Source organism: Lithobates pipiens, unplaced genomic scaffold (genome assembly GCF_037356315.1).
Source record: "Lithobates pipiens isolate NorthernLeopardFrog02 unplaced genomic scaffold, aLitPip1_a1.2 Scaffold_13, whole genome shotgun sequence".
NCBI classification, from domain to species: Eukaryota; Metazoa; Chordata; class Amphibia; order Anura; family Ranidae; genus Lithobates; species Lithobates pipiens.
Window position 1 is genome coordinate 118,060,685 of NW_027507718.1, and position 12,619 is coordinate 118,073,303.

Below are 12,619 nucleotides of genomic sequence, written 5' to 3' on the forward strand. Positions count from 1 at the left end.
TAGCTTCTTTCAACAATGGGGGAGCATGTAATCTTCACCCCTTTCCCCAGGATTCAGCACTCAGATCTGAAAAAACAATCCCCTGCCCAAACATTTTAATGGAGGAAAGCAGGTCATTAACCCTACACTACAACATTGACCAATATGAAGCTTATATAAGGGTTAGATCCAAGGTTCCAACAAATGGATCAGGGAAAAGCTACAATATCAGTTTTGGGGAAACGGCATCCACTTTTGTGCAGACTTATGCCCCGTACACACGATCGGAACTCCGGCCAGCAAAAGATTAAGTTCTCAATTTTTCGGTCGGAAAAAAGTTCAGATCGTTTGTATCAATTCCGACGCATGCTCAGAAAATTCGGCACATGCTCTGAAGCACTGAACTTCATTTTCTCGGCTCGTCATAGTGCTGTATGTCACCGCATTCTTGACAGTCAAAAGTTGTGTGACCGTGTGTATGCAAGTAAAACTTAAGCGGAATTCTGTCAGAAAAACCATCCAAGATTTTTCCAGCGGAAAATCCGATCGTGTGTACGTGGCATTATATTCATGTGTCACATGAAACAATGGAACAGGAGGTAATTTTGTATAAAAAATAAAATAAAAAGTAATACACAGTTTCTCATATAAAAATATCAAGTAAAAATTTTTTATAAAACATCTAGAAAACAAATCTCATTAAAGAGGAAGTAAACCCTGACGAGTTTACTTCCTCTGATTCCCTGCAAAGGTAAAGCATACTGGACTACTATGCATCGCATAGTAGCCCATTATGTGTCACTTACCTGACACAGGAGCCAGCGAAGTTACAGCTGTCCCCTGTAGTCCGGAGGCTCTATCTTCTTGGTGGGTCTCGCTGCTGTGGCACTGTCATTCGTCGGAGCCGCGATGACGTCACTCCCGCGCATGCGCACGGGAGCCGCCACTTGCGGCATATCACTGTTAACTGTGGCACACTCAGTGCCGCATGAGCCGTAGACAGCGGTGTCTGTCTTTCGGCAAATATCTCCTAAACAGTGTAGGTTTAGGAGATTTCTTGGACTTACAGGTAAGCCTTAATCTAGGCTTACCTGTAGGTCAAAGTGGTTTGTAAGGGTTTACAACCATTTTAATGGTAGAAAATGTGAAGAAATTCACAATATCATTCATGAGTTATGCAGCACACACAGACTAATGGCTGACTAACAAAGCAGCAATATTTATCTGTGGAATTATCACAAAGAAGCCTGTTGTGCTAGGGAAAAAACATTTCCTAATGATTTTTGCTGTTTTTGTGTAAAAAAAGAAGAAATGGAAGACTGTTCTTTATTAGTCCAATATGCCTCTGCTTGTAAAGTAAACTGGGCATTTAGAACTATATTCAAAGTCATTAATGCCACAGCATCTTCTAGAAACAATACATTGTGCATCTTCTCAGAGATCCTTTAAAAGGATATATTATCCAGGTACACCGACATGGAATGAGGACTATAAATTTGTCTAGGGGCATAGGACATATTGTAAAACTTCTTCAGTGGAGTTATTTCTTGAGCTTGTGGCTACAACATATTCCACATAAATGAATGAGCTTAGAGTGAACCTATTTGCAGTTTTAAACTTTTAAATGCATAAATCCTGTCTAATGCTGTTGTCACATTTATGTATTTGCTTGAAGTGTTTTAAATGAAAAGCAATAGAAATGCATCAAACTGCATGCCAACGCATTTTTTTTTTTTTTTTTGAACAAAAGTGTAGGTTTAAAGTGGAAGGCCAGTCAAAAATGAAACATTTTCTATTATATGTAAAAATATCTATTTGTACTCTGTATAGTCAAGCTTAAAGTCTAACAGGCAATCAGCTTCTTACGGGAAAATCTTATCTCTGAAACGTCCTCTTCTACACAAGCATGCCTGCAGGTCACTCTAACCGCCCCACTTGGGGGTAGAGGGAGGCAATTTTTCTACAACGTACAACCACATGGTTGTTTCTGCATGGGACTACGCACTCTGTGCATGATGTGGCACATGCCCAGCTGAGGGAGCTACGTGTGAGTAATGAGGTTAAGGCTCCATTTCCACTAGTGCCATCTGTCATGTGACTTTGGACACAAAGTCGCATGACAAGTCACAGCCCATCGATTTCAAACGGCAAACTTTCCCATTTATGCTCCTTTTAAAAAGCAGTGACTTTGATGCAACTTTTGATACAACTTTGATCAAGTGTAAAGTTAGATCAACGCTGCACTCAGTCACACTCTAAAAACACACAGCTTTGGAGTTGCACTAGTGGAAACGTAGTCTAAGGCTAGATTGCAACGTTGTAGTGTGACTGATGCAGCTTTGATCCAACTGTACACTCTCTGGAACAACATTGCATCAAAAGTCGCATCAACGCATCACAGATACCTTTTTAAAGTTGCTGATTTTTTAAGTCACAGAATGGATGCCATTGAAATCAATAGGCTGTGACTTGTCATGCGACTGTATCCAAAGTCACATGACAAGTCATACTAGTGGAAACAGTCTTAAGTCTACGTTTCCACTATTGCAACCCTAAAGTTGCACGATTTAGAGTTAGACTTTGAGTGCAGCTTTGATCTTACTTTATCTTACTTACTCCGGCGCTGTGATCGGCAGCAGTCGCAATAAAGTCCCTCCGACGTATGCGCGCAGGTGCCAGTTAAGGCAAGAGTACTGAAGAAACGGCTTGAGCACCCCGTTTCGTCAGTATGCATGTGCCGATGATGTTGGCAGCAGCACATATAGTGAATATCGCCTAATCTGTGAGAGTTTAATATTTACAGTACCTACAGGTAAGCCTTATTATAGGCTTACTTGCAGGTACAAGTGGTGTAACAGCCACAACCACTTTAATACGTCTCATCTTTACCCCACTGTGTATTCACTTCAGACAAATGTGCTCCACACCTGTGCAATGGGTTATGTGCACATGTTAAGATATAAGTCAGCAAGTCACGAAGCACATCAACACATCACAGCATGTTCATGTATTTTGAGAGGGAAGTTGACACTCAATACATGCATGGTAACCTATGGTATTGCACAAGACTTTTTCAGGCATTTCCAATGGAAAGCCCATGGTGGGGGGTTCATGTATGTATATAGGATGCCGAGTATTATCTATATGTGGGAAAATATTGTTGAGACTGAGATAAAGTGGTTTCAGTTTAAAGTGGAACTACACTGCATCCCAGCACTACAAACCAAAAACCCTATTTAAATAAATTTGGGAGATTCACAAGGATTACCAATAGTCAATGTCTGGTCCGCTACGTTTTCTCATCAATGTCTCTTTCCCATAGATCTTAAAGAGGCCTTAGCTGTATCACATATAATTAGCAGGCATGTAGATCTATAATGAATATAAAAAGCCTTTCAGTGCTTGAAGAACTGGAACATGGGGAGAGAGTAGCCTTAACCAAGAAGGGTTATGTTTCCAAAGAGATTTTGGTACAGTACATTATTCAGCGGACCTCTTCAGTGTCAAAAGAATTCCCCTAGCCATTTATAGAACTCCATAAAGGTGCTAAATCAGAAAGTCAAACAGACGTGTCTGAACAAAAGAACAAGGTTTAGTATCTGGATGGGTCATCCCGCAAATCTCTTTAAAATATTTCTCAAAGCAATTAGCTAAAACCAAAAAGCTACTTATATACAAACTGGCTTATACTAGGTATACACATATCCCCTTATTGTTAGGCTAGGTTCACACTTGTGTGAGTGGTGCTGTGAGACCTACACAAATTCCAGCAGCTGCAACCACCCCCGAAGTGAAATGTGGGACCCGCAGGTGGGTACCATTAATCTCAATTGCACACCGCCCACACTGGGAACTGTGCTGTACACGTGTCAAATGAATGGGCTGTCGTACCCCAGCACAGGCCTCACAAATGTGACCCTAGCCTTAAACTGGCCATAGATGGATTGAAATGTGGCCAGTTCAACAGGGACGATCGACTTCTGTTGAACGAGCTTGCAGGAAATTTTTCTAAATCAGCAGCTGCAGCCACTAATTAATGTATTCTAACATTGGTGAATTTACAATTTCCCTGCAGGGATTTCTCTATCCACCTTGCTTTTGTGGATGGAAAAATCATTTTTTCCCCCCTTTTCAGCCCACTGGTGGAATGATAAAAAATAAAATAAAAAAACAATCCATCTATGGGCAGCCTTAGTTGCCCACTCCTCAATGCCATATTCAAGAATAGTATACTTTCCTTATCTGTAAAGGTTTAATATAATGACTCACAGCAAGCATTTAAATGCAAATAGTTGTAGAAAGAATCTTCCCACATTTCAGGAAATTTTATAGAAAACATTTGTAAGTTAGACACAGAGATGCCTTATGATATATTAGGATCCTAGCAGATACACACACACCCTTTTCAACTTATCTGGTTTAATGTAGAAATAAAAATAACCAGCCAGATAAAGGCAACACTCCCACATCTGAACCAGGCTGGCTAAAGATTTTTTTTTTTTTTTTTTTTAATCTTGCTTGCTAGGCCAACTAGTAGGATTAGTGGCAAAAGGATAAGGAAACTTTTTTAAAACAGTTGCTTTAAGCTGGCCATACAATTTTCTTATTTAATCTTATTTTGATTTACTTGCAACTACCCAATTGCATACATATTGAAAGTGTTTAAGTCTGACTGTATATTATATGGTTTTGGTAAATCTAAAAGGAAAGTTGTACAAGAAAATTGTATAATGTATGGCCAGCCTTATGCTTTAAAGCCCAACTCCCTGCTCACTCCCTCCCAAACTAAAAAACACACACAAACCAAATATTTTTGTATAGTGTTTTTTTAGCCATGTCACCCAAGGCCTGTATACACAGATCGAAAGTCGGAAGACAGCCAGTTCAAAATAAAGAAATAAAAATAAAAGGGAGGGAGACCCGTGTGCGTCGGTATATTAAAAAAAAAAAAAAAAAAAAAAGACGGCTGTTTGGTCGGCTTCTGTCGGAAGTGCATGCTGGAAAACCAGCAGCCTACTGACTCCCGAACAGTGCTCTCAGCCAATGGCAGAGAGCGATGAGCGGAGTGTTCTGGTTCTGGTTGGGGTTGGGGGGGGGGGGGGATTTTGGTTTGTGGTGCTCTGATGCAGTGTAGTTCCGCTTTAAACTGAAACCACCAGTGGTGCACATTCTTTGGCCACTAGAGTGGACAATCCTAGGAATTGGGGTGGGGGGAATTATCCAGCCTGCACTAATGTGGGTGATAATTGTCCAATGGATGCTTTATAAATAGACCTTTAAATGTATTGGCTTCCATAGCAACGATTCCTGCTCACCTCTTGATGTCGATTTCCCTCTCGAATATAAACACTTGCCAGATTTGTTACTATAAAAGTCCATAATTCCTGATGTGTGGTAAGCTGTAAATACAAATGGTACCATAAAAGGGGACAATATGAACACTCAAATACTGTACTAATAAAGAATATGCGCAGCAAGCGTTAACACAATCAAGTGCAAATACATTAATTACCCAAGGAAAAAAAAAAAACATTGTTTTTTGCATGTAGGTGTAAAGCTTTCAACTCACCCTCAAAGCTGTTGTGAACTGTGCCTCTGCGTTATCCATACAGTTAACAGAAATGCAGTACAAACCCTTGAAGAAAAAAAAAAGCACAGGGTATTTTCAGTATAACCATTAGAGACGTATAAAAGGTTAATGTATAATTTTTCATGTAAGACATATGTACAAAGTCACAAAGCTCAAGTCAAGGCCTGTACAAAGACTTTTTTTTCCCCCCCATGAAATATTGCAGCCTACCATGTTGCTTAAGAGTCATCGTGCCAATGTTCTGCAAACACCACACATTTCCTGTTTGAATGAGACTGAAAATCCTGCCCCACACTACAATATGTCTATAGTCAAAGTTCTGCAGGCAATAGCATCCTGTAGATGTTAACATCACACAACTCATGTCACACTTAAGCAGCAGCCTACCAACCGACTTTGGAGGAAGTAGTTAGGAGCCAAACGTCTTTGGAGGAAGTCTGGCTGAATGATGCACCACCCGTCTAAGCAAGCTGAGCCGGGACAATAAGGAAACCGATATACAAATAAATGCTCCCTTAATCGAAAAGCATTAACTTTTGTCAGACATATAGAATTCCTGAATACTGCCTCCCACACCATCATTGTGGTAAACTCCCTTCTGCCATAAAGCCTATCCTTGCTCTGGCCTCATTCAGGCGAGCGCTGTAGGTGGTACTGCCTTTTGTGTGCCAGGGAGATGCATTATCTTCCCTTGTTGGTAACGGTTGTGTCGCCTACCCCTAAGTTTGAATGGGTGTCAGGTCACAGCGGCCAGTCTGTTCTTAAGGCTCAGGAAGCTCAGAGATAATGCAGAGTATGGTGCTGGAGCATGCTTAGAACCTGTGCAGTCAGGGCCCATAAGGAACTGGGCGAATTTGGCCACAAACTCTAGTGACTGCAGTAGAAGCCATTAACAGGGTAGGGGACTCTGATGTAGTAGATCATTTAACTACGGGGTTACTTTATTCTAGAGGTCATTACATTCAGAGGAGACTGAGTAGACACACCAGAATTGTGAGGAAAGTATGGGCGGTTGTCACTTGTATCAGTGGGATGGTCCCACTCTGTACAGACATAAAGCCACTGCGATTTATTAGACAACTAGGCCCAGAAGTGCAAGGTGAAGCTTCTAGTACTAACAAACCCAGAAGCTGGGTCAGATGGCTAAAGGTGCCAATTCACTGAAAGCAGACAAACAGACCAAGAGCAGAAGGATGATGCTTCCTCAACCCTGAATGGCAGGAAAGAAAATGGAGTGTGCGACAATCCTCCAATGGATTACATCAGTGCTCTGCCCCTTAGCACTAACCCTTTCTACAGAAACGTGGTAGCAGGAAATGTGCAAAGCATCCAGTGGTGCAAATAGCGAAGTAACTCCTTTTACTTCAATCTGATTGGTCTGCTTAAGAGTGAGCCTTTAGGACACGGTACGTGCTGAAGCAGAGCCACAACTCTTGATCTGGAACACACCTGGCAGAAAACTTAACAGTACACAATCATGTAAAATGCCACAAGTGGAATGCCTGCAGGCCATATTGCAGGAGAGTCCTGTACATCCAAGTTCAGCAGGTCCTGGGTACAGCACACCAAGCCCAATACAGATAGCTGCTATATAGAGACCAGCTCAAGCAGCATAGAGGGGAAACTTGAAGTCAATGGAAAGAAGCCAAAAAAGTTAAACCAGATACAAGAAAAGCAAAGAATGGTTAGGCTTTTCTTAGCAAGGCTGAAGAAAATACATTTACCCTTATAGGACACTAGCCAAGCTGGGTAAAGGAGGATTATCCTGGGGCTGGGCTACAATTAATTTTTTGCTTTCCTGTGTTCAATTCTCCTGTAGACAGCAGTAAAAGACAAGTCTTTAAATTCCTGTGTCCCTTAGCGAACAAGAAAAAAATAAATATTTTTGTCTACAGACTACAACGTGAGCACATTAGGTGCTCAGGCCTGCCAATGGTTAACAAAGGCAGCAAGCTCCACACTGTAGTAGGCAGGGCAAATATTCATGTTTTCTTATATCCAGATGTACTTTTTTGGTTTGCTTTTGAATGGAGCACCAGTGGGTGAAAAGTGGGAGCAAGTGGCAGAGGGTACAGGCATCAGAGTGTCTATTACTAATCAGGTTACCTTTCCTAGAATGTATAAAGCATGGATTCACCTGAAGTGCTTAACCACTTTGCATCCAGGCCAATTCTGACATTTCTCTCCTACATGTAAAATTCCACATTTTTTTGCTAGAAAATTACATAGAACCCCCAAACATTATATATGTTTTTTTAGCAAAGACCCTAGAGAATACAATGGCGCTTGATGCAACTTTATCTCGCACGGTATTTGCACAGCAATTTTTCGAACACGCTTTTTTCAGAAAAAAAAAAACTGTTTCAAGCTTAAAAAAAAAAAAAAAAAAAAAAAAAAACAGTAAAGTTAGCCCAATTGTTTTGCATAATGTGAAAGAGGAGGATACGCCGAGTAAATAGATACCCAACATGTCATGCTTCAAAATTGCACACGCTCGTGGAATGGCGCCAAACTTTGGTATTTCAAAATCCCCATAGGCAACGCTTTAAATAGAAACGGTGAGTCGGTAGAAGCACCGGAGGACGGCGGGGGCGTCCCCTCCCACCGCCCGTAAGAACGATCAAGCGGCGGAACAGCCGCTATGATCGTTCTTATGGTGCAGGGAATCGCCAATATCTGAATGATGTCTGTGGCCTCAGGCATCATTTAGATATAACCACTGAAAGCCCATGATGTCAATAGACGTAGTGTGGGAACCAAGTGGTTAAAAGGAGAAGTTTGGGTTGTTTAAAAAAAAAAAATAAAAAAAAAAAAAATAAAAACCATCTATAATGACCTCCACGCTGCAGCATTAGTACAGCTATTCCAAGTCAGCTCTAAGACAGAGTGATCACAAGACCGCTGATTGCTCAGTTCAGTCAGCTCTAAGCAGAGAGCAGTAAATTTAAGTGCACCTCTTGTGAATCACAAGAGAAGTACAAGAGAAGTACAAGAGAAGTACAAGAGAAGTACAAGAGAAGTACAAGAGAAGTACAAGAGAAGTACAAGAGAAGTACAAGAGAAGTACAAGAGAAGTACAAGAGAAGTACAAGAAGTCCCGAAGTTAAAATAGCCGACTTGCATGCGACTCGTATTTAAGAGCGGAAGCAGTGTGAAGACACGCAGGTCCCGAAAACCACCAGACAGCCACATTGCTGCTCACCGCATGCTGCCATGTGCTGTCAGCAATCCCACATCACTATATGGCCAGCTAATCCTTCTCTGTGCTATCCAAAACTTAAAACATTTGGGCTGGAGTTACACTTCAAAAAATAAAAAAAATAAACCCGGTACCCATTCCAATTTGCATAAAAATTCAACTTAAGAACAAACCTACTAGGATTACACAGATACCAATATCGGTGGCGATACTAAGCATTTGTGCAAGTACTTAGTAACTTCAGCCTGGGTTCACACAAGAGTGCTGGAGGAAATCAAAAGTGATTCAGACAGGAACCGCACCATACTTTTATTCAAATCACATGCGATTCATTGCAGTGCGGTTTGAGCTCATTCATTTTGAATGGGCTCAAATTACACTGAAAAAAGGTATCGTTACTCAACGAGTACTTGCACAACAGTATTGGTAATTGAACAACCCTAAACCCTACAGTATTGGTGCAACCCTAAAACATACAGAACCTTGTTCGTAACCAGGGGACTGCCTATATGGCCAACACTTTTTTTGGCCATACATCTCTTAAGCTGCCAATGACAGGGCAGCAGGGATACCCTAGTCGAAAAGCTAAATATCAACTTTGCTCAGTTGTAGACCACCATGATAATCTTAACAGTGGGTGCCATCTACATCATTAAAGATTACCACATGTTCCTTGTATGCACACTGCCAGCAGAAAAATGAAAGAAAAAGGAAAGAAAAAGGAAAAAAAAAAAAAAAAAGAAGAGGGGGCATACAAGCACAAACCATTTCACCATGTTCACTTTGGGATCCTCTACTTTGGCAAGTAGATTCTCCCACAAAGCATTTTGTTGTGCTCTACCTACAATAATGACATTAGAAAACACTGTGGCAGTGCACAGATAACCATCGAGTTGCTCTTCTTTGGTTTCTGTTTCTATACATCAGTCTTCAGATGTTAATACAACATACTATACTGACACGATACTCAGAACTCCATCCTTTTTCAATGCAGGACAGTTTCTCCTAAACAAATGGACATAGAAACTCTAAGCTTCATACTTACCAACAATGTGTGGAGTTGAGCCGCATGATTAGAAAACAGACGGGGTGACTGCTGACAAAGCTGACAGACTTGAGATATCTAAGAAAAAACAAGAAAAGTAACATAAAATAATGAAACACACTTAAAACATGCTGCCAATTGGCTTCATTCTATTGCTTACCTCTTGTAAAGCTGTAGCTTTGTGGCCTGTGACAAGACGGCACATGATTATGTGTTCAAGCAGGATGACTTGGAATGAGGACAAGATTGGGCTACTGTCAAGCACTGCAATTAAAATGGCAGAATAACCAGTGAACTTGGCTGCCTGTGATGTATAACATTTTTGTTTTACAGGGGACACAGACATGAACACTACTGGCATTTACTGGTGGTTATCCTAGAAATAGGTTTACTTTTTATATCATAAAGTCAATAATTTAAATTGAAGCAAAAGTACTAACTAAACCTAATCCCACCTCCAATTCTAAGAGTAAATCTACCTAACCCTGGAGAAAAGAAAAAAAAAAAAAAAAAAAAAAAAAAAAAAAAAAAGCTATACTTGCCTATTCTGAAGCTACTTGGGTCTGCAGCGGCACAACGGCTAGGAAATGCCTGGAAAGTGATGATGTCACCCATAAACTTACTATGGGTTTCCATTGTTGGCGGCCTCTCCTACACACTGAAGCCTCCACTGACCGCTTAGCATGGGACCAGACCAGCTTCAGAATAAGCAAATATAGTGATCTTTTCTTTATGTGGCTAGACAGATTAAGCTTAGAATTAGTTCGGTTTTGCCTTTACTTCCACTTTACAGATATGCCCTTCACTTTCCAAGGAAATCAGCTGTGCATTGCCAGCTATTAATCCTTCATTCAAAAATACATTCTCCAAAGACTTTTGATAATAAATCATTCAGAATGATCTTGAAAATCACTTATAAGATTTGTGGAGCTCAAGATTAAATGATAGTTTAAAGTGGCAAAAAACAACCACATGTCCCCATGTTGCCAATAGGGGTCCCCCCTGCCAAACAGCTATGAAGCCAAGGATCCGATGACAGCACTTCCTTTAAAAAAAATAAAAAAAATCTATATTCAACAGTGCATATCCAAATTCTTTAAGTTTTATGATTAAGAACAGATGAGTGAAATGTGCTAGATGGGGCAACTTATGTCGACTCTTAACTGTGTAGAAGCTCTCCCTGAGCGCACAAAAAAAAAGAAAAAGAAGAAGACGGTCACCGTCTAACACCTCTGAGCATATTGCATAGCCATAGTGGCCTATGCACTGTTTAGGAGCACTTTAAACCCACTTTTGTGGGGGATTTAAAATTTCTGCTCATCTATGACAACCACCTTAAGGGAAACATTTTACAAAAGGGTCTTTTGACTGTGCCACTATTCAAGCAGACATACGATTGCATGGTTTATAAGTGCAGACAGTACAGAAAATATGCACTATACTTACTCTTGAGCTTTTCTAACTGCATAAGAGCTTTATCTGTGTATTTTTGAGCCTTCTCAAGATAGCCTGCCTGCATGGAGTGCATAACTGTTACCTGCAAGGTAAAACAGAAAAGAGGCATGTAGTAAATACTAAAAGTAAACCATGTAAACAAAGAAAAAAAAATTACCAATTAAAGCCCAAGGTGTGTGATTAACAAAAACCCACCTGGGTAGGCAACACGCACAACAGAGGCAGATGGCTGCTTTCACAGAGCTGCATTTGGTGCTTTTTTTTTCTTCTTGACAGCCAGTCATTTTTTCATTTTAGCCAAGGGGCCATACATTAAGGGGTGAAAGTTCTTTTTTTTTTAGTTAAAAATAAATCTGCTTACTTTACCTGCTCTGTATAATGGTTTTGCACAGAGCAGCTTGCTAGGGGGGCTCCGGAGCAGAGCCACAGCTCCCGGTGTCCATTCAGACACGGAGATGCAGCCTATAGAATGCATTTGATGTAAACCCTCACATATACCCAGTGAAGTGAACAGCCTCAGATGATAGAGATTAAACAAATCTCCCTACATAGGTTTTACATGTATATCTGCGATCTTCAGCTTTATTTATCCTCTAGAGCAGTAGCCATCAATCCTGTCCTCAGGGCTCACTAACAGACCAGGTTTGCAAGATAACTGAAATACATCACAGGCAATATCATGTGCTGCTCAGTGATTGAGTATTCTAGTCTGCATCTCCTCAAGGTAATACCTAAAACTTGACCTGTTAGTGGGCCCTGAGGACAGGGTTGATGACCACTGCTTTAGAAAGTGCTCTTTGTGTTAGAGATTTGCGCTTCCTGTTCAGCACTGCAGAGAAGCTTGGGCATACAGCCGATTGGAGGAAAGGCACGCACCCCCCACTCCACAATGGCAAAGGAAGGAAGTAATGTGCAGAGCTGTGCTGTGAATAGTTCAGCTCTGTGCTAATTTATAGCAACCTCTCAAGACACAAACTTCAGGCTGTTTATCTGCAGCCTGAGAACGTGACAGATGTCATCAGGCGGATAACAGAGCTACCAAACAAAAGAAACACAAATTGGTGCTAGGGAGAGAGAAAACAAAAAAAAAAACAAACAAAAAAAAACACCACACAACACAACACTACAGATATACGTGTCCAGCTTAAATTTCATGAATCGGGTTTACATCCACTTTAAGCATCAGACAGCACTTAAGACCCTTCCTCAACTATAGCCTAAACTATTTTGGCCGACATTACACTAAATTATATTAGACTTACTTTGTTTATCCCAAAATAATTAAAGGCCAAGCTTAAAGTGGTTGTAAACCCTTTCCAACCACAGCAAAGTCTATAATAAGGGATACCTG

The 12,619-nt window shown here is 40.7% G+C and overlaps 1 protein-coding gene across 2 annotated transcripts in view; it reads right to left on the reverse strand.

The window, feature by feature from the left end:
- Window positions 1-12,619, reverse strand: part of MAU2 (MAU2 sister chromatid cohesion factor) — a 41,396-nt gene that overhangs the window by 14,038 nt on the left and 14,739 nt on the right. For both annotated transcript variants that reach the window (XM_077475447.1, XM_077475446.1), the window contains exons 9-13: window positions 11,260-11,350; window positions 9,974-10,077; window positions 9,814-9,891; window positions 5,549-5,614; window positions 5,295-5,378 (exon numbers count right to left, since the gene is read on the reverse strand). In XM_077475447.1, coding sequence (XP_077331573.1) covers window positions 5,295-5,378; window positions 5,549-5,614; window positions 9,814-9,891; window positions 9,974-10,077; window positions 11,260-11,350 — 423 coding nt within the window. The remainder of the gene's footprint in view (window positions 1-5,294; window positions 5,379-5,548; window positions 5,615-9,813; window positions 9,892-9,973; window positions 10,078-11,259; window positions 11,351-12,619) is intronic.